This window comes from Tupaia chinensis, unplaced genomic scaffold (assembly GCF_000334495.1).
Source record: "Tupaia chinensis unplaced genomic scaffold, TupChi_1.0 Scaffold000096_1, whole genome shotgun sequence".
NCBI classification, from domain to species: Eukaryota; Metazoa; Chordata; class Mammalia; order Scandentia; family Tupaiidae; genus Tupaia; species Tupaia belangeri.
This window is the reverse complement of record NW_006159558.1, coordinates 4,927,842-4,949,938: the sequence shown is the minus strand read 5'-3', so window position 1 is coordinate 4,949,938 and position 22,097 is coordinate 4,927,842. Positions and strand designations below refer to the sequence as shown.

At 44.0% G+C, this 22,097-nt stretch overlaps 1 protein-coding gene across 1 annotated transcript in view; it reads left to right on the top strand.

Moving 5' to 3' along the window:
- Positions 1 to 20,365, top strand: part of MTRR (5-methyltetrahydrofolate-homocysteine methyltransferase reductase) — a 31,905-nt gene extending 11,540 nt beyond the window's left edge. Inside the window, exons 6-15 of the mRNA XM_006143318.3 lie at positions 1,291 to 1,413; positions 3,312 to 3,465; positions 4,582 to 4,670; positions 7,375 to 7,555; positions 10,216 to 10,258; positions 11,229 to 11,415; positions 15,147 to 15,265; positions 16,480 to 16,572; positions 16,686 to 16,865; positions 20,062 to 20,365. Of these exons, the coding sequence (XP_006143380.1) occupies positions 1,291 to 1,413; positions 3,312 to 3,465; positions 4,582 to 4,670; positions 7,375 to 7,555; positions 10,216 to 10,258; positions 11,229 to 11,415; positions 15,147 to 15,265; positions 16,480 to 16,572; positions 16,686 to 16,865; positions 20,062 to 20,206 (1,314 nt within the window). The 3' untranslated portion in view covers positions 20,207 to 20,365. The remainder of the gene's footprint in view (positions 1 to 1,290; positions 1,414 to 3,311; positions 3,466 to 4,581; positions 4,671 to 7,374; positions 7,556 to 10,215; positions 10,259 to 11,228; positions 11,416 to 15,146; positions 15,266 to 16,479; positions 16,573 to 16,685; positions 16,866 to 20,061) is intronic.
- The last annotated feature ends 1,732 nt before the right edge of the window (positions 20,366 to 22,097 follow it).

The following is a 22,097-nucleotide window of genomic DNA, read 5'->3' as shown; positions in this document are numbered from 1 at the left end:
CTGGGAACCCATCGCCCCCTAAAGAAAAAACCCCCCAAAAAAAAAAAAAAAGAAAAGAAAAAAAGAAGCTACTGAGGATGCATCTGGCTTGCATGCTTGGGTTTTAGTCAGGGATGAATCCTTTTAGTTTTCAGCAGCTTTTCGGGTGTGAGTGATGTTTGAGGGTAACCCCCAGTCCCACTTGTCACCTCAGTGCAGTTTCCCTGGGTCCTCAAGCGCCGGACGCATCACACTGGCTGGTGTGCTCCTTCTGCTGCCTCGTCCTCCCGCGTAGCATCGCGTGGCTGTCGTGTGCTGGGCTGTGTGCTCACCTGTCATGGATGTGGTGTGCGTACCAAACTCTCCTCCTAACTTCCCCAGGCTGCTGTGGCACCAGCTGTTAAAGGCTGGGTCTCCAGGAATCTGACTGCAAGGCGTTTTGTGGGGCATCCTCTTGGGAGCATCACAGGGGGATGGAGACACAGAAGCAGGACTGGACACGGCAGGAATCTGAGCTGCAACACAGTCTCAGAAAAGGCCTCAGCCAACCCTGGGGACCTGGTCGGCCTTTCAGCCCTGTCCTAGCTAAGGGCCTGGCCTTGGTCATCGGTTCATCTCTGGCTCTGGGTCGCCTCTAGACATATGGCCCCAGCCAGCCCCGACCCTCCTCCCAGCCTCCCCAGATAGCCACTTTGACTGGCACTTTTGTTGAAATGTGATTTTCTATTTTTACACTTGGGAGTATCCCATTAGAAGGTGGAGGGTACTTTAAAGAGCTGGGTTTGAGTCTCCCACAACCTGTGCCGCCTGTACAGGAGCCAGCAGCACACAGAGCTTCTCGGAGTGGAATGAGTTATTACCTGAGGTGAGGAGTTCAGGCCCCAGGCCTACTGCCACATTTCAGTGCTCAGCCACACGAACGCTGCCCCACATGAGGGGCCTCCGTGGCTCCTGTGATCCACTCAACTTGGGACCTCTGTTGTTTCCTATAAGATCTCCTTCCTGAAATACTCGAATACAGTGTTTTCTCTGTAGCCTGTTAGGACAACTAGCAGACCACTACGTGAAAATGCCAGCCTGTGAGATTTCCTGTGTGTAGCAGAAACTTCAGTGTCTAATGGGTGGAAGCGTTGAAAACAAAGCTAAGCTTCTCTTCTGAATGAGTTCCCTGTGTCTGTCCATTCCCCTCCAACAGGAATACCAAGTAGCGAGGAAATTTTGTAAGATCCCTCAGAGCTTGTAGTCACTGAGGGCAGGGATGAGGTAGTGAAAATTGCATTTGGTGATGTTTTATCTCTTCCATCTCTCAAGGAAGAAAACCATGCATCTGTGACTCCAGCGGATCCTATTTTTCAAGTTCCAATTTCAAAGGCAGTTCGACTCACTACAGAAGATGCCATAAAAACCACTCTGCTATTGGAACTAGATGTTTCAGTAAGTTGCAAGATTTATTTCTCACCAGAATTACATTGTCATGATGTGCAGAGAGACTGGGTTACAGACACTCAGGAAGAACCCAAGTTCTGGTGGACCTCTGCCCTACCCCCCCCAGCTATTTTCTTCCACTTCAAGGAAGGGCCTTTCACTTCAGTGAGTGCATGGAGGTGGGTCAGCCTGAGAGGACAGCGTTCTGCTTTGTTCATTAAGCCACGAGAGAAAAAGGGAATCAGAACAGGATTTATTTATAAGAGACCCAGCTAAGGAAGCCGTTTGCCCAAAGTCAGCCACTAGTTAGAAATAGCACTCGGACAGTCGCTTCACGGTTAAGTTCTCAGCCGTGGTTCTGATTTCTTTGAGAATCTGGAGGAAATTATGGACTCTGTCTCCAGAAATGCTGGCAGACAATCTCAGGGGCTTTTGCACCATCCTGAGAGCTCCATCCAGCGTCCTTCCAACCTACCCCCTTTGTGGAATCTGCTTGATAATCCTAAGGCCTGAGAGGGCCTGAGAGTCTCTGCAGACCGCCTAGCTCAGCCCTTTACTTTGAGGATGGTCCTGAGAGGTGAAGTGGCTTGTGCTTTCCAGAAAGTGAAGGCACATCAAGGCTGTTCACGTAGGTTAATTTAAAAAGCAAATACTACAGGCACTCAAAACTCGATGAGTGTGCCTCCGTGCTGTCGAGTAGCTCCATGTTTCCTGTGAGCGTTTGAATTACCCGTGCGTTTTGTATGTATGCGGTGCGGGCCAGGGCATTTAATGTTTCATGTTTCTTGATGGCCTGCATTTTGTCATGTGGAGCAGTGAGGGCTGCCAGTTGCTAAGTCAGGTCTGTCTTCCTCTCAGGTGAGAAATGTGAGCGTGTGTCATAATGAGAAACCCTTTCTTCCAGAAGACTGCTGCGTGTTCAGCCCCAGAGGCAAAAGGCTTTGTCAATAGATGTGATCTGGGAGGTTGCTCTTTTTCCAGCCTAGGTTTGCCCAAAACCAGTATCAGTCAAGGCAGAGACTGTGGTTTATGCTCAGTAAGCAAAACGTCCTCTCTTACCCCTGTTTTCTCCAAAAGAAGAAAGGTGAAGTAAGGAAAAGGAAATTAAAAACCAGTACAGATCACTTCAGTTTCTTTTGGTCTTGATGTATGTTTGTGCATGTGCATGCATGTACATGTATGTTTTTACATGGATTATTAAAAGCACCATGGTACCTTAACTTTGTAGACAATGAGGATTCCATAAACACACAACAATAAAGGCATTGGATAGCTACTGAATTTCTGTTTCAAAGTAAATCTCTAATAATGATATGTTCATCAGGTTAGTCTTATTTCTGAGCTTTTTGCAGTTAAAATTATTTTCAATTTATATGAGTGTTTAAAAAGTTAATGGTCTATACTAATTTTGAAAACAAAACCTTACATGGATTTTAAAAATATTTTCCCGCCAGAATGAACTCCTACTTAATTTATTTATTTATTTTAATTTATTTTAGAGGTTTTTGCCTTAAGGCACATGTGCTTACCAGAGAGAGAGAAAGAAACAGAGACAGTGAGAGAAAAAGTGAGAGATTCCCCCAGGGGGATGGCCCACCACATTCACTTCTCCTCCATTCCCTTCCCGGGATCTTGGGCATGCAGGCACAGGCTCCCAGCATGGTTTTCGAGCCCTGGGTGCAGGCCTTGAATGGCGTGAAGCCATGTGGGAGTCCAGCGACATAACAGCTATGCCATGTGCTGGTCCCATGATCTCCTCTTTACTTTCGTTGCATTTTCTATGAGCTTCTTGAAATCTACTTGTGTAATACAGTGGTCATTTTATGAAGGCTGCCTGTTATTCCACAACTTAAAAAGTCTTAACTCATATGGAATTTTTTTCTTTTCATTTCATGGTTCTTTTCTAGGAAGCAAATTTTTCCTATCAACCTGGAGATGCCTTCAATGTGATCTGTCCTAACAGCGATTCTGAGGTGGAAAGCCTGCTCCAGAGACTACAGCTGGCAGAGAAAAGAAAGCACTGTGTCCTCGTGACAGTTAAGGCCGACACAAAGAAGAGAGGTACACGCTGGTGCTGTGACTCGCGACAGTCCCTGGGTGGACGGACGCCGACCGTGAGCGGGCGCGCCCACGGCTCCCATTTAACCTGCGTGGTGGCTGCACAGGTGCCAGGAACACAGACACGCACTGGCGTTGCCAGTTCGTAACGTTCACGTGAAGTGCACTGATGAGGGGTGGGTCTTAGGCTTGGATAAGAAGTGGACGTGAAGAGTAAATGTGACTGACTGTGTTCTTTGAGAAGCAATGGCTTGCAGTGTTTTTTGGAAATGATTTCTGGGCCAGCATGTGGCATGGAGGTTAAGGTGTGAGACTTCCACGTGGCCCATCGTGATTCACATCCCGTACCTGGTGGCTTGAAAATCACGCTGGGTGCGTGTGCATTCATGTCCAAAATCCCAAGAGGAGCTTAGAGGAGAAGGGATTGCAACGTGGCTGTTCTCCCTTAGAGGGTGATTTCTCACTTCCCTCTCTAGTAAGTGTATGTGCCATATGGCAGAAACCTTAAATTTTTTCCTAGTATATATTGCTCATAGCATATTATTGTTTATCTAGTATATAAAATTATTTCTTTTCCCATAAGTAAAATGAGTAACTTTTTAAAATATAAATACTTGTCAGCAATTTGCTTAGGATCTTGAACTTGAATTCAGTCCTAAATTTTTTTTTTTTTAGAATATTATATGAAGGTATTTCAAAACATTTGTGGAAAAAATGTCATTAAGGTAAAAGTTTGTTTTAGTACCGAAGATTTTGAAATCTGAGCATACTTTTTTTACAATATGTATTTTCTGTAAACTTTTTGAAGACTCCCCTTCACCATTAAATTCTAATGGAACACTGCCATTCTTTGATATTTTTTTGTTCCTTAATTTTAGATCATTTTTCTTTCTTTTTTTTTTTTTTGGCCTACCTTAAATTTGTAATTATAATTATAAACCACACCTTACTTTTTATGTAAGGTGGGGTTTTCGTGCTATTTTCATTTGGGGAAACTTTCTCGCTGAATAAACATTGCAGCAAATCATGTTGCACTACAGTATTAAGCTAACTGGGTTTCGGGGGATGTGACACATTTTATACTTTACGTCACCAACCTTCTTGTCTTTACTGTAACAGGAGCAGCAGTGCCCCCGCACATACCTGAGGGGTGTTCTCTTCAGTTCCTGCTCACCTGGTGTCTTGAGATACGAGCAGTTCCTAAAAAGGTATTCTTCTGTCCTAGGGAGTAACTGTCAAAGTGTGCTAGCTCTCTGTGGGATGGTTAAGTCAATCTACTGACTGCCCTTTGAAGGCTTAACAAAACGATCTTCATGGCAGGTTTTAAAAATTGTTTTCCAAGGTGACATGTTATCTTTATTGTCAAACCAATGTTTTTAATGTTGTATTTACATTGAATTTTTATGTTTTCTATTGAAATGAATTTTTTTTTTTTTTTGAGAGGTTTTTGCTGGTGCGTGCGCTCTCCAGAAAGACAGAGACAGACAGAGAGACAGAAAGCGAGGAATCACCCCCCAGGGGGGATGGACACGCTGCAATCCCTTCTTCATTCTCTCGGGATCTTGGGCACACACACACATGCACCTGGCGTGAATTTAAGCCACTGGGTCCGGGACTCGAACCACGGTCGACTACATGGGAGTCCAGCAACATAGCCATTACGCTAACTGCTTGTCCCAAAATGAATTTTTATAGGATTTTTTCTTAGTCTCATTTTTACTGGATTTCATAAGCGTATTAAACAGTGATGACTGTTGGCCTTGTGTTACCGGTGACACCTTGGCACTTTTCTCCAACGGTGACAGGAAGCTTAGGAGAAATGATGGCTCTCGCACACACATCCCACCCTGACCATTTGCCACTCCTACAGCTATTATGATCTCTTTTGTGTATGCTACATAGTTGTTGCAGAGGCAGAACTCCTTAGGAAAAATCAGGTTTTTTGCTAGGTTGTATTGATAGTTAGGTGGACTTAGAGACAGAGCATCCACTGGATGTCAGTATTATACCAGGGAGTATGCATATTTAAAAAAACTAACTTATAACTGAAGTCTTCTGACCGTTTCCCTCAAATGGGCATAATGTATAAGATGTTCCAAGCTGTGTCTGCTCAGGAGCGTAAAGAGCACTATAATGAGGCCAGCCTCTCCTGGGTGGTCTGCACTCAGTTTTACTAATGTGGTCTATGGGAAGCAGGCTGCTTTAGAGAGAGGCTTAGCCCTCGATATGAGTAAACTTAGAATCTACTGTGAGGAGAACCTATTGATTAAATTAAATTAAAATTGATTTTGATTGAACTCTTTTCCAAAGTGTATGTGTATATGGATGTTGGCGTAGTGGCCATATCACTGGACTCCCATGTAGTTGATGCAGTTCGAATCCCAGACCCGGTGGCTTAAACTCATGCCAGGTGCATGTGCGTGTGTGCCCAAGATCCCGAGAGGAGAATGGAGAAGGGATTGCAGAGTGGCCAGCCTGCTGGGGGGTGATTTCTCTCTTTTTGTCTCTCTGTCTTTCTGACGAGCGCACGCACCCTATAGCAAAAAAAAAAAAAAAAAAACCTCCAGAAGAAAAATAGAAAAATGGGGTCTTATAGGATATGTGCTGTTCTGTAACTTGCTGTTTTCACTTAAGAAGAAATCAACAGTCTTGTCTATTTCAATATGGAGGCTTGAAGATCTTTTTAACGGATGCATCCAGATATGTTGATTTAATCATGGACAATAGGGTTAATTTTAGTTTTTCACAATTAAGAAAGCTGCCGGGCCAGGCCTGGAGTGGTGAATGGTATGTGGCTAATCCCATGAAGCCGACTCTGTAGTTTGAGTCCTAGACCTGATGGCTTGAAAAACACACCAGCATGTGTGTGCGTGTCCACGTGCCCAGAGTCCTAAAAGGAGAGAGAAAGGGGAGAGGGTATTGTGGTGGGACCACTCCCGGGGTACTGTCTCACCTTCCCAGTCTGTTTCTCTCCAGCTGAGTGCACGCTCCCTCTGGCAAAAACTAAAAAACAAAAACAAAAAAGACCTGTCTAGGTAAATATTCTTCTATTATTTCATCTTTCCACACTTATTTGAAGTATTTTTGCAAAATATATCTCTTGTATTACAACTGCTATCTTTAACATATACAATTTAAATTGTATTAATGTTTGTCAATTTTGTTAGTTTGTTCAGCAAAAATATTACAGTAGTTCCTATTTTAGTACCATAATGTTTTATAGTTCCAATATTAAAATTATGTGAAAGATTATAATTGCCCCTGTTTTAGTCTGAAATTTAGGAAATTTCATCACCTTTAGAACTTACAAAGTGTTACTAGTAAGCTTTTATCCTTCCCAAAGATGCACTTGGAGATTCAGGGTGTTTGTTGGCTCAGCAGCATTTCCTGAGTGCTGATTTTTTGGCTCAGCACTATCTTCTGGTCCTTGGAGGGATTCGTTCACTTTGTGAGTCTCCAGATACTCAGGGCAGGGATGCTGAGGCTAGGCCCCTGGAAACCTGTGACGTGCAGGAGAGCAGAGTCCTGTCCACCCTCAAGGGAGGCCAGGACACAGCCGTGCTGTCCTGCATGTGCAATAGGAGTCAGCAGTGCACGTCAGCATCTCACGTAACATTTGATGCAGGTAACTACCGAAGTGCTGGCTTTCTTTTTTCTTTTTTCTTTTTCTTTTTCTTTTTCTTTTTCTTTTTTTTTAGAGATTTTTGCTGTAGGGCGTATGTGCTGGAGAGACAGAGGGACAGAAAGCAAGAAGTCACCCCCCGGGAGGATGGCCACTCTGCAGTCCCTTCTTCTCTACTCCCAAGCTGCTAGGTCCAGGACTCAAACTAAACATGGGAGTCCAGCACGTAACCATTACCACCATCTGGTGGGACCAGCACGGGGTATTCTAAGTCAATTTCCTCTTCTGAGGCGCTGCTGCGAGCCCTCGTGGACTACACCAGCGACAGTGCCGAGCAGCGGAGACTGCAGGAGCTGTGCAGTAGACAGGGAGCGGCGGATTACGGCCATTTTGTACGAGACGCCTGTGCCTGCCTGCTGGACCTCCTCCTGGCTTTTCCGTCCTGTCGGCCGCCACTCGGCCTCCTCCTTGGTGAGTATTCGCTCTCCGATCCCCTCAGCTCTTTTTTTTACTATAGACTTTTATTTTATTATTACTGTTTTATACATTTGATCACTGTAAATCATTTGGCTTGCAAAGAGAATTTACCCAACACGAAATACACCTCAGGCTGGTCCAGTTGAGATTACACCCGTGGTGTCATCCAGAGGTCATAGACCATTCCTGTGTCCCAGTAGGCGGCCCCCTCCGAAGTCAGGAAAACTCGGGGTCACAGTTCACCCTTAGAATTCCATGCAGACTTTGGGAAGTCTTAACGAAGACTTACGGGTAAGAAACCTCTCGTCTTCAGGGAGCTGCAGTATCTGCGCTGCCTCCGAAAGTCAAAGCATTGTCCACACTTTCTGATTTCATTTTTCTGTCAGTGTTATTCATATTTTCTCTTAATAAAGCCAGTTTCAGTTCCTTTTTTTTTTTTCTGCTCAGAATTCAACATCTTTCCTAATTTAAGTATTCTTTTTAGACATATTACATAGTCTAGTTTTTTCTAAAAGTTGGGCTAAGTAAAATAGTATTTTTAAAGATAGTGACTATCAGATGTAACTTACAGTGTTAATGTGGCCTGGGCCCTGTGCAGAATGTAGGGGGCCCTCACTGCCAAAGTCCAGATTTTTAGTGTCCTTCCAGAGCGAAAGGGAAGTACTCAATCCATGCAAGCTGACACACTTGGCTCCTCTGGGCAGAGACCTGTCACAGACTATTTCAGATGCTTGTAACTGGGTGATTGCCCACCCTGATTTGAGGGCCTCATTCTCCATTAGAAAAGACTAAGATTAGGGTCTTCCCTGATCAGTCAGGGCAATGTAGAGCTTCTCTGGGGCTGCCTAGTAAGAGATTATAAATGGTCACTAGGGGCAGTGGCCATCTGAACTTTGTAGGATTTTTTTTTTTTCTTTTGCTGTAGGGTGCAGGCACTCACTGGTGATAGAGACACAGAGAGAGGGAAAGTGAGAAACTACCCTCGGGAGGACGACCACACAGCAGTCCCTTCTCCATTCTTGTCTGGGGGTTTATGGACATGCGTGCACACACACACAGCCTGTTTTTTAAGCTGCTGGATCTGGGACTCAGTTCTGTGCAGTTGGCCTTGTAGGATCCTGCCGCCTTAACCACCGTGCCAGTGGCCAGCCCTGTAGGAATTTTAAACCTGTAGTAGTTTCCCATGTGTGTGATCTTGTCACCGCTTCTCCTGTCCTGCAGTGACGAGTGATAAAATCTTTAGCATTTGCATTTGTCATCAGTGAACCCTCCTTGCGGTGAGGCCAGCAGGGTCCTTCCTGGTGCCAGGACAGGGAAGGGCACGCCTTTGCTGTCAGATCCGGACTTCTCTTCCTTGTTATTTCCTAGTGCTCTTTCCTCTCTCCTCTTCCCAAATGGTGAGAAGGTTGCCATGTGAGGAGGCTCTGCCCAGGGCCTTGTCCTCCAGCTGGCTCTCCTCAGGGTTAGAGCTTTAGGGGCTGGGTCGGTGACCAGTGCACAGGCTGGAAAGTTGTACTTGGAGCTCTCTGTCATATGCACATGTGTTTCGATTCCTTCTGTAGGCTTTCTGTTAGTTTTTAAAATAAAAACACCACTTATTACATGGTTAGATAAAAAAATTAACAAAAACATTGGGACTTACAAAATTTTAATTATTTCTGATTTCTTTAAGAAATATGAGTATATCTAAAGCTTAATATGGAGTCATATTAAACCTTATACTATTTATTAAAACTAAGTCATTTTAGATACACCTTTTTAACTTTCTGTAAGTTACTGTACGTACGACATATGAAACACAAAAATTTATTTTTTTTGGAGAGGTTTTTGCTATAGGGACCTTGTGCTCACCAGAGAGACAGACAGAAAGCGAGAAATCACCCCCTACAGGGAGGATGGTCATGCTGCAATCCCTTCTCCTCCATTCTTCTTTTGGGATTTTAGGCACATGCACACGTACCCAGCATGAGTTTGAGCCAACAGGTCTGGGACTTGAACCATGGTCCACTACATGGAAGTCCAGCGACATAGCCATTGCGCCAACTGCTGGTCCCAACACAAAAATTTCAAAATGTTAGTAGACAAGTAGATATTTAAGTACTGACTCTTTAGCTTGCTTTTAAAAAGGCACCTGTGTATCTTGAAACCTGAGTTTGTTTTAAATATGTCCAATACTGCACATTTTCTTATTACATAAATATAAGAAGGAAAAATATTTCATGCCTAAATATTTTCAATAATCATTCAAATAATGGTCTTTAATCTTTTTGGAATTGTGACTTTATTACAAATCTGAAAACTCTGAACCTCCTTCCCCAACAAACCACATACACACAGATATTTGATGGCTCTCTGTATGCCGAGGTGTATTTTTGGGTCCTATTCTCAGTATCTTTTGGTTTAAAAAACCAGCACGTGCATAGGAATATTGATTTCAAAGTAAGGATGCTAGTTTAGAAAGTGAAGGGGAAAAATACAATATTTTAGACATAAAGATTTTATATATGCTCTAAAATATTACTTAAAACTGAGTTATTTTGGATATTCTATATAAGATGAAATGAATCAAGCTTAGGCCTTGAATTTGTTTGTCCTGTATGTACTTATTTTCAGCAGCAAGGAATTAATAATTGCTTATTTTTATTTTTTTCTAGAACATCTCCCTAAACTTCAACCCAGACCATATTCATGTGCAAGGTATTTCATTTATGAATGTATAGCACGTTTTCCCCTAGATCTTAGGAAACAGACTCACGCATCCTTTTTGAGTACGCATGTACTTGGTGCAGCTGGGGATGACAGTACCAAGCGTAGGTGGGTGTAAACAGGGAGTCACAGGACTCCTTTCCCCAGGAGTTGATAGTGTAAAGTCTTCGGGGCTCCCAGGGTCCGGCCCCGTGTGTGCCCAGTTAGGGCAGTGGACCTCACCGCCCTCCTCTGCTTTTCTCTGTGTGGCCCTGTCCTGGTGTGCCAAAGCGACCATCCCTGGGCAGCTGAGGAGCTCACGGAAGAGAGAGAAGTACCACTGTAGAACAGATGGAGTACGAGCGCTGGCCCCAGCTCCCCTCCCCAGGGCCTGCCTTCATCCCCCCTGCCGTTCCCGTCTGACTCTCCCGTGCCCCTACAATAGTAGTACAGGAAGGTGTGCCTTACTTTCATTCAAAGAGAAATGAGAATTCACTCAAGTTCCTTCAGATCATTTAGCTTATTACATAACATGAAAAGAAATGTGTTTAGTGATGTTTTCACCTTGAATTTTTGGCTTTCTGGGTAAATATACTTCACTCACTTCCAGATTTTACCGTCTTAACAGTAAATTGCATGTGGGGTATCTGTCAGGGCTTATCCCTATCCGTTTGCACGCTTAAGAATCTATAAACATGGAGTGAATGAATCTTTTACGTGAAGACTTTTGGGGCATGTCAATTTTCATAAATTTTATCTAGTTTTAGGGCGAGCAAATAAAATTGGAAACTTCCCTGAATGATAACACACAATGGGATGAGGACCTGTGTGAGGGTTGGTGAGGACAGTTTGTAAGTATGAGCTTTTGTATCTGAGGTGTCCAAAGATAGATTCAGGCCCATAGAAAACATACCCTAAGTGTAGTAGAAAACAATCAGTTCAGGCCAGGTGTGTTAGTATTAATAACTGTGTGTCTTTGCAGCTCAAGTCTGTTTCACCCAGGGAAACTTCATTTTGTTTTTAACATTGTGGAGTATCCATCTAACACCACAATGGCGGTTTTGCGGAGGGGAGTATGCACAGGCTGGCTGGCCACGTTGGCTGCCTCGGTTCTTCAGCCAGACACACAGGAGTCACCTGTAGACAGCGGAAAAGCCCTGGCTCCTCAGGTACTGAAGTGGGGTATGGTTTCAGTGTTGCTGGAAACATTCTCTTTGCCTGGTTAGAAAAATAATAGTCTCATCTTGTCATCCATTGCCATCAAATTATTCTAAAGAAAATTTGTTAAGCTTGTATTTTGTTATACCATAGTAAGGACAGCAAAACATTATTTATTTTCATTTACTCTCTTTTTTTCCTCTTCACAGTTAATTATTGTGCAACTCCGTAACACACAATATAGGTTTTCTTTTAATGTGCATTATGTTACCATCAAATCTAGAATATTACCATATACATCTTTTCTATCAGAGAACTTTACGTTCTTAGGTCTGTCAGGTACTTCTCCCTAAGCCTTTCCCATCCTCTCCCTGCTACGCATCCTCCTTCACTATAATGTCTGGTGTCCACGTTTCCTTCTCTATCGTTTTATCTTCAGGTCTTTCAATTTCTGTCAAAGAGTACAGACATTCGGTGTATATCAAGCAGGGATATACAGTGTTCCTCTTTCATAATCTGTCTCACTTTATTTAGCATTAAATCTTGTATTGCGTCTACTTTGTATCAAATAACGGTCGCATCATTTTGCATCTTTCTTGGCTGAGTAATACTCGAGAGCGTCTGTGTGCCACGTTTTTTGATCCTGTCATCTGTTTTGAGCCCTTGATTTATCCCATGTTTTAGCAGTTATGAATACTGCAGTGAGCAGACAGCTGTCTAAGGAAAATATATGAGTGGCCAAAAGGCATACAAAATAATGTTCAACCTCTCTCTTACGGGAAATGCAAATCAGAACCACTTAACCCCAGTACGAAGGCTCTGACCAAGAAAATAAAGGACAGGTGATGGAGGCTGGTGGGGATGTAAATCGGCGTAGCCAATGGAGGACAATGTGGAAGTCCCTCAAAAACCTACAAAGAAAACTTGTTTCCACTTTCTCTTAACTAGTCCATATAGTTCCTGAATGTATAAAGCACAAATTCATAGAATAGTCTTTTTTCCTTATTTGTCCTGGTTATAGAAAAGTAGACTTTTCTCTTAATATTGTTGGTAGGTTGGCCTAGGACTAGTGAGAAAAGTGGACTAAGTTATGAAAGTTGGTAGTGCGGGGACAGCCGAGCTTACATGGAGGTGGCCCCTGCATCCCAGGGAAGTAGTTTTACCTTGGCAGTCTGCAGACAACCAGAGGATAATTTTATGTTCTCAGATTTTGAGTACTAGGGTTTCCCCGTTCTTCCTCCATTTGCCAAACCTTGCTCTGTAGGATCTGAATTGTGTCGTAGTGTGAAGGAACTATGGTGGGAAGTGACTTGGAAAACACTTGGGAGAAGAAGGTTATGAGATTTTTCTGAACCAACCATAGACACATTTACACCTGGATGCAGAAACACCTTGGGTACTTTGATAGACAGCAGAATCTCATTTAGCATCATATGCATAGGGATAATTTAACACTGCCCCTCCTTGCCCACAAGGATGGTTGAAATAAAAAAAGTTTCAGGTTCTGTCATAAAGTCTTCTTTGTTCTTGGTAGTAAGAGATGAATGTGCCATTTGTAGCACTAGCTTATGAAAAGTGTGGTTCCATGAGTTACAGGAGCTGTAAAGTTTGTAGCCTCTCAGGCATTTAACCTCCATGTGTGCACTCGAGAGGGCTTAAAGGAAACCACTGCTCGAAATCACCCTTTAGCTTGATACTTTCTGGTCTGCTACCCAGAAGAGTGTGTCCATTAAACATTATAGGTTCGTTATACATCAGCATCACAAAACCGAGAAACTGCCTCTTTTGTGGAGGGGGGGGAACGATAGTACTGATGTGAAAGCACATGTTGCCTGTGATCATATAAAAGGAGCAGATGACTCTAGATTAAAAACGGATTGTCGGAAACACTGAGCATGGGTGCCTTTCCCATACTCAGCCCCCACTCCACCCGCGCGTCCCCACTTCAGCAGGCGTATTGGCTGCCCACGGTGTCACACTGGCGGCGCAGACTTACAGGAAACAACGTACGACTACCCAGACTGCGTTGTGCTTAGCAGGGCTTATTTATTACAGAGTATAGCGGACACGGATGTTTGCAGGGTCTGCCATAACTGGCAGGTGGTACGTTGTTCGCACACTTGCCCCCCTTGCCCCTGCTCCAGTCCTGTCCTCGGGAGCTTGGCCCCCTCCCCTGATATCTGGCCTGGCCTGCGAGCGACGGGGCACGGCCACATCTAAGCAGGAACACTAAATGCTGAAGCGTGGTGTGGCTTTCCCCTTCCTCTTTCCTCTGCCATAAGGACAGCCATGGTCCAGGTCAGGAATTCCCGTTTGCTTGGATTTCGAGTCTGATCTGTGGGGCAGAGTTGCAGTGACACACAGCTTTCAAGTAAGGAGAGCCAGAATTAGGAGAGCCAGAGTAAGTGTCTGGTGCTGTGTGTCATCGGAGATTTACTGCAGTGAAAGGCAACACTCTGGTCTCCTTCCCGTCCTGGCTTTAGCAGATGTCCTCTCGTCTCAGGGCTTTGGGCCTCATCGCTTCTCTTCCACGAGAAGCACGCTCCAGGCTGGCTGACCCCCCTTTACTTAGGTCTGGCCAAGGCCTCATCACAGATCCAGGCCTTCTCTTCAGGCGGGTGTGGATTGGCAGCTCCTGCCCTGTCCTCTCCTCTTTCTAGTTATGCTTTGTCTGGCATAAGCCTTCATTCTGTGCATGTGTGTTTGCTCCCTGTCTTTCTGTCCTAGAATGTGAGTTCTGTAAGTCAGAGACTTTGTTCCCTCAGTATCCCTAGGGCCGGTCATTTAGAATGTTTCCAGTAAAACTGTTGAATCTGTGAACTAGTGAATCTAGCGAATGAAGGAATGACGGGACGAGTGAATCTAGGGATGGATGTAGTGAACACGGTTAATGCAGCGTAATAGTTTCACTCCCAGGGAACAGCCATTACACAGTTGCTATTAGACTAGCTCTGCCGGTCCTTTATTTAGAAGGTGTCCTGTTCAGCTCATCAACATCCTATAATTTTCCTTGAATTACAAGTTCTCAACCATACTGCCATGCAAGGCAGAGAAGTTTGTCACTATTAGCCGTTAGGGTTGTCCTTCAGTGTGACTTATGTGTATGGCAGAAATAAACTGGAAGGGAGACATTCCTTGATTCCTTGAAGGTAGTATCCTTATTACATTATTTGGAAGGAAATAATCTTGGAATTTTAACAAAAACACTTTAGGTCACTTTTTTGTCCTTTATACAAACCATTCTGGACATTTGGTATCCAATGTTCTCTGGAGTGTTTGGAGCAACTAATCTTCTGCTCTTTAATTCTTTTTATCATTTTCTGGTTTTCACTGGGAATTACTAAATCCCGTCTTGATGCCAGACTCTGGTGGCCCTACGGAGAATCGTGTCCTCGTTTTGATAGATTCCCCACAGTATGTATTAGCGATTGCTTACTGGAGAGCAGATTTTTACCCTTGAGCCTGGAAGAGTGCCCTGATTATTATCTCTTAGCATTCTGCTTCAGAAATACCATGTCTGTCATTTTATTTGCTTAGAAAAGTAAAACTTGCAAGACATACTTCTTATTTCCCTGTAGTGATAGATGTGTGTGTGGTTTTTAGTAAGATCTAGTGCTGCTATTTAATGGTCCTTCCTTGAGAAGAATGCATGCTCTTTGATTTCTTTAGCAAAGATAATCTTGAGTGTATGCTTTTGCCTATGCTTTCTTTCAGACTTACCACAGTTGCTTTACTATTTCAGATCTTCATTGCTCCTCGAACAACACATTCTTTCCACTTACCCAGCGACTCCACAGCCCCTGTCATCATGGTGGGTCCAGGAACCGGCATCGCACCCTTTATTGGTTTCCTGCAGCATAGGTACATGCCTTGGTGGCTCATGGGAAAATGTGTTTTGTGATCCCGGGAGGAACTATCATAGCTCTTTTTTGTTCCTTCAGTAGTTTTTAGGATTACTGGACTTTGGTTATGAGGGGTTTTTTTTTTTGGTTCTAAAAAATTACTATCAAATGTGATTGTATAGTATAACGTGTTACCGTGGGACAGGTAAACACAGTATGTTGCAGAGAGTTTGCTTGGAAGTGGAACTTCCTTTTTCACTGTGGTGCTCGTATTTTTCACTTTCTTTTCCTAGCTGCTCGGTGATGCCGCGTGTGTAGCCGGGGACAGATCCCAGGCACATCTCCATGCTCCGTTATTCCTTAACGAGATGGAATTGGGAGTAGCAGAGATCCACTTATACCAGAAGTGTCAAAGATAAACTCCAATTAGGAGTAATTTTCAACTGATTATTAATAGGTGTTATGCTATCAGAACAGAGCTATTTGATAAGAAATCAATAACGTGTTTCTGTCCCTATTTGTGGAGTAGGGGACAGTCCTCTGTGCTGGTCCCCAGGGGGCGGAGGCATGTCCTGTGCACGCGTGATGGTTCTGTTTCACCTTTTCCTTGAAGCTAAAGCACTGACGGCAGACAGCCCGCAGGTCTCACTGCTGCGTCCGTCATTTCGTGGACACTGCATCCTGCCATTTACACACCTGTGCTTTTAGTCCATTATTATTTAATTTATTCATAAAATTGATAGTCATATAATTGGGCCCAAATTGCCTAGGTTTCACAGTTTGGTATGATTTTTTTAAGAATTATTTTATTTAACTTTAATTATTTATTCATTTGTTTATTTCAATTTGACCAGAGATGGACAGCTTGAGAGAGAGAGAGAGAAAGTGAGAAAGCAAGCCACCAGGTCTGGGACTCGAACCACAGTCAGCCATGTGGGAAATCCAGCACCTTTAACCACCAGGCCACCTGCCAGCCCCATATAGTGTGGTATTTTGAATGGTCCTCATCACACATGTAGCTTCGGTTCCTCACACACACACTTACTGTACCAAACTGTACTGGAGGGGTTATGGCAGCCTGCGGGTGTGCTATGTTCATTAAGCAAATGCGCTTTCAGCAATTGCAAAGATGGGCTTTATAGACCTTTCTGAGTTTGTTGGTGGTATTTCTTGACAAGAGCTTGGTTTTACATATTCTTTATATCCAACATCTAAACTTTCTCTTTCATTTAGAGAAAAACTCCAAGAACAACATCCGGATGGAAATTTTGGAGCAATGTGGTTGTTTTTCGGCTGCAGACATAAGGACAGGGATTACTTATTCAGGTACTGCACACGCCTGGAATTGTGCCCACAGCCCCTGAGTGCATGGTCCAGTGTTCAGGCGTTTTGGTGCCACGTTGTCATCTTCCAGTGACCCACTTGGCATTCTGTTTCAGAGAAGAACTCAGACGTTTCCTTGAACGTGGGATATTAACTCATCTGAAGGTTTCCTTCTCAAGAGACGCTGCTGTGGGGAGGGAGGAAGCCCCGAAGTACGTACATGACAACATCCGGCTCCACAGCAAACAGGTGGCTGGACTCCTCCTTCACGAGAACGGTTATGTCTACGTGTGCGGGTAAGTGACCAGCGCTGCTTGAGGGCCAGGTGGGGAAGCCCGTCAGTGACATTTATAGAAGCAACAAAGGTGTAAGACTAAGAGTCTGGATACGTGAGGATGAGACATTTTAAATCTTAAGTTTAGGAACAGACATTCAAGTCGTAAAATGGTTTTAACATATGCTTAGAAGACAAGAAGTTGTCCTTAGCAATGAAGGGGTTAGGACACTTAATCCTTAAACCAGAGAATACGTCGCATCATCTTAGAGACATGGTTTTAGCCTCTAGGAACTGTGTTTGTGTTTAGATGGCAATCACTTAACTTGAAATATTCTGGTTGATTTTGCCGTGTATAAGAATATGTGCTTTGTGTCGAACTAGCTAAGAAAAATCTGACTGTGACTCTCGGAATGTGAATACTGAGACTCTCTTTCCTATTAGTCTGAGTTTGAGGTATTAAAGTTGATAAAAGCCAGGAATCACTTTTTTTTTTTTTTTTTATAATTACTAGTCATGCACATGCTTACCTGAGAAAGACAGACAGGGAGAGAGGGAGAAAACACCTTTCAATAGGGCATGGTCACACCACAAGCCCTTCTCCAGTCTTTTGGGATTTCAGGCACACGTGAATACACCTCTGACATGTTCTCCAGGGTGCTCGTGCTGTCATTTGAACCAGCAGTCGGCCATGTGGGATCTGGCTCCTTTAACCAAGAGGCCATGGGGCTGGCCCAGGAGTTATTCCAATGTCAAGTTTTACTGACTTTGAGGCAAGATCTGTTATAGAAACCCATAATTGCTATAGAACATAAAATTGTTATAAACTTTTCAGCTTGGGACCAGCAGTTGGCATAATGGCTATGTCGCTGGACTCCCATGTAGTTGACTGTGGTTTGAGTCCCGGACCCCGTGGCTTAAACTCACGCCAGGCACATGTGCGTATGTGCCCAAGATCCTGAGAGGAGAATGGAGGAGAAGGGATTGCAGCGTGGCCATCCTCCCTGGGGGGGAGGGGTGATTTCTTGCTTTCTGTCTCTCTGTCTCTATGTTTCTGGGGAGCACACACACACACCCTAAAGCAAAAACCTTTAAAAAAAAATAGACTTCAGCTTAATTTTATGGAATTCAAAACATTTCTGGTACTTAAAAAGGAGTTTTAAATAAGTTTACTTTTTGATCTCACACATCTCTAGCATTTAACAGTCTTAGAGTCAGGTTTTTTTCTTTTTAATGTCACAAAAGATGAAATATTCTATCATAATGACCCAGAATACATAAAAATGTCATTGAAGCAAGTCTTGCAAAATAGAACCTATGGTTTCCACTTACTTTTTTTAAAAAAAGGATTATTTTATTTAACTTTATTTATTTATTTTATTTTATTTTATTTGGCCAGAGGAAGATAGTAAGAAAGCAGGCTGCCAGGTCCGAGACTTGAACTGCAGTCAGACATAGGGGAGTCCAGCGTCTAGAGTGGCCATCTCACTTTTCTCACCATGCTCTCTGCTCACCCACCACGCCACCTGCCAGCCCCTCTGCTTATTTTTAATGACATATTCTGCTAACTTATGTTCTGTTTTGTTCAACTGTTTAATGAAAAAAAAAAATGACTTTGGGTACTAAAGTGGATTTCTCATTTTAGAAATACTGCTTTAGGTTGATACAGAGAGAAATTCTAGACATTCTGTTGGTTTATGTTTTCGCTCAGGTTTTTTCTTTTTATTATTACTACTTTCAATGCCAGAGGACACATGCCTGAGAGGGAAAGGGGATGAGCAAAGCACCCGGAAAGGCCTGGTCATCCCGGAGTCCTTGTTTCAGCTCTCGCCTCTCGTCAGGACCCTGGGCATGCAAATGTGCAGACAGTGCTTTTTGAGCTGCCTGCTTTGCCCTGGTTGGCCAGATGGTAGCCAGCTTCTTCCAGATGGCACGTAATCACTGTGCTGTGAGGCCAGCCCTCATCGAGTTTTACTGCAGTACTGGGTCTTTAGTTTGTTCCTAGACAGTTCTGTCAGAGGTCGGGTACAGACTGAAGTTACAGACACACCCTCAGGTAGCAGCGGTAGAGCAGATTGTACAGATGCACGAGTGGCCGGTCAGTGAGGAGTGCTCGAGGTCTTACCGTTACCTCAGAAACCGCTTCCCCATCACTGCTGCCACACTCGTCACACTCGCAAAGTGAGAGTGCCCAAAAGGACAAGAGGTGGTCGGGGCAAGGCTTGGAATGAAACCCCATGGCTCTGGATTGTCTGTGAGTCCACCAGGAAAGTGGGAACCAAGCAAGCCAAGAGGAACATCCACTGAAGCCTCCTTTAGGCTTGTCTCACTGCCCAGGGAGCCCTGTCCCAGGGAGGTGACGTGCTGTTCATGGGCTAAGTGACAAGAGGACGGGGAGGTTTCCAGTGAGGCACCACTGGTGACTGGGGAGAGCTCTGCAGACAGAAGCCCTTGGGTGGGTGAGCAGAGAGTACGGTGAGAAAAGTGAGATGGCCACTCTAGATGCTTCTCAACCTGCATAGTCCCAGCGAGGTTCATTCCTGGCGTGTTAGCGTCTGTCAGCACTTCCTCCTGCAGCAAGCATTTACGTGCCTGCCGAGGGCTGTGGCTCTGCTCAGGAGTTGACAGGTACACAGGTACAAGGGTAAATGAGGTGCACCCCCTGCCTTCAGGTGACTTCCTGGCTGGGCGGGCCACGTGAGCAGATGCTTACAACATAGTAAGGGGCTGCGTCAGGTCCTGCTGGAGCCACAGAAGGGGCACCACTCCATGTCCACAGTCACGAGTAAAGAAGAGTGGAAAGTCTTTAGAACAGGGCAGGCACACGGCAGGTCCTCAGTGAAGGTGCCTGTTAATACCAGTGCTAGGCGTAAAGGCTTAGAAGTGTGAGAGAGCTCATCACCCGCGGGAGTGGAGCCGTGGGAGCTTTCAGCAGCACCTGGAGTGCTGTGGACGCTGAGGGGCGCTTCAGCCACACGTGGAAAATAGGCCTGCGAGGGTGTGCCGCTGAGGCACTGCGTTTTCAGCTTCACAAGTTGGAACAAACACTGGGGGGCAGGGGTGAAGGCCCTGGGTGTGGGGGTGAGTGAGGCCAGGAGACCTGTGGGTCGCACACTGAGAGCACAGCACAGGGGAGAAGGAAGGTGGTACAGTCAGAGGGAGTTAGGTCTGAGAGTTGAGGATTTGGTACATGACATTACTGTTATTTTCTCTTCTAGAGATGCTAAGAATATGGCCAAGGATGTAAATGAAACCCTTGTGGAAATAATAAGCAAAGAGGTTGGAGTGGAAAAACTAGAAGCAATGAAAACACTGGCTACTTTAAAAGAAGAAAAACGGTATCTTCAGGATATTTGGTCATAAAACCAGAAGCTAAGGGAAGAAGAAAATTTTTTTTGGTTGAAGATATTCAAATAACAATTTTACTAAAACTTTTTTTAAAAAAAAGTTTTTGCCTTAGGGCACATGCGTTCACCAGAGAGAGACAGAGATAGCAAAAGGGAAATTGAGAAATCACCACCCAGGGAGGATGGCCATGCCACAGTCCCTTCTCTATTCCCCTCCCAGGATCTTGGGCCCGTATGTACACACCCCTGGCATGATTTTCAAGCCACCGAGTCTGGGATTCAAACTGTGGTCGGCCACATAGGAGTCCAGTGATGTAACTGCTATTCCATCTGCTGGCCCCCTAAAACTGAGTTTCTAAACTTTTTTATGTTTTAATTTATTGTAGAGTGTGGGCACTCACTGGAGAGAAACAGAGAAAGTGAGATATCACACCCCAGTGAGGGTGGCCACACTAATCCCTTTTCCATTCCCCTCTTGGGATTTTGGTCACACATGCACACACACAGTGTGTTTTTCAAGCCACTGGGTCCAGGAGTAAACATATAAAAATATATTTTTTGGTGTTTTCTCGAGGAGATGGTGTGAGGAATGGATCGCGTGATGATGTATTAGGTCGTCAGGAAAGTCGTGACGTATTTTTCTGTTTTTCTATGCAAAAGTGCGTCCTGATACTCCCGATGACCCAGTGCATCTCTGTGTGACCCAGTGTTACAGCACCTCTCGTTTACGTCTGCTCGTCCCCACCCCTGCCGTCCTACACTGACACTCGCCACTGCGTTACCTGCAGCCTCCTCCCTACCCAGCACAATCTCCCTCCTGGAGAGTTCGCAGACATGCCTGTCCCGGGGACTCGTACCCGCACCTGCGCAGGCTTCCTGATGTAGGATGTGGACACTGATTCACTGGTTGGCGCGTTCCCGTGAACTTAGGTTGCCGGTATTTTTCTAAATAGTGTAAAAATGGTATTTTTATATGAAGTATACCCATAAAGAATATTCATATTATATTTAAATTATACATGTAGAGTATGTCTGTTACATGGTTATGACTGTCAAGTAGTAATTTATTACCAAAACTATATTTCTCATGAGAAATAAAGAGATAATTTTAACATAGCCCCCTATAAAGGGATTTTTAAAAATTTTTTATGAAAGTGAAATATGTTTTGAAATTATACCCTGGCATATGGTTTATTTTTTCACAGTGTTTTTTAATATCACAGTTCCACAATGTGGGACCTTTTCATCCAGTGTATAGATACTGGCATGTAAAGGTTTGACGTTTTTCTTCTCTCTCTCATGGATTTCCTTTATTACTGTTCCTCCTTGGTATATTTTTGAGTTTTTCCACATAATTTATCTTACCTTTATGATAAAATTCAAGCCGTGTCTTATACTTAAAATATGGACTTAAATTAGTAGTTTCATATTTTTTAGATATTCAGTGTCGGATTCTCTCTTAAATTTATGAAAGCAGAAAACAGTGTATGGGGGTATGCTAGTCCTCCTCAGGTTCTAGTATATATTATCTTCTTTAATAACTTGATACCTACAAAATCTCTCAGCTGTCAAATAAATCTCTGGTCATTTTCAGAAAATAAACTTTGGAAAAATATGATCTTAAGATTTAATAAAGCATTGTGTCTGTTTATTATTTTCTCTGATCACATATTTTTATTACGATATATTTTATAAAGAAATCAGTATTGGGCTGACTCTGTAGCCTAGTGGTTAAAGTTGGATCTTGGGACCAGCAGTTAGCGTAATGGCTATGTCGCTGGACTCCCACATAGTCGACCGTGGTTCGAGTCCCGGACCCGGTGGCTTATTAAACTCACGCCGGGCGCATGTGCGTGCATGCCCAAGATCCCGAAAGGAGAATAGAGGAGAAGGGATTGCGGCGTGGC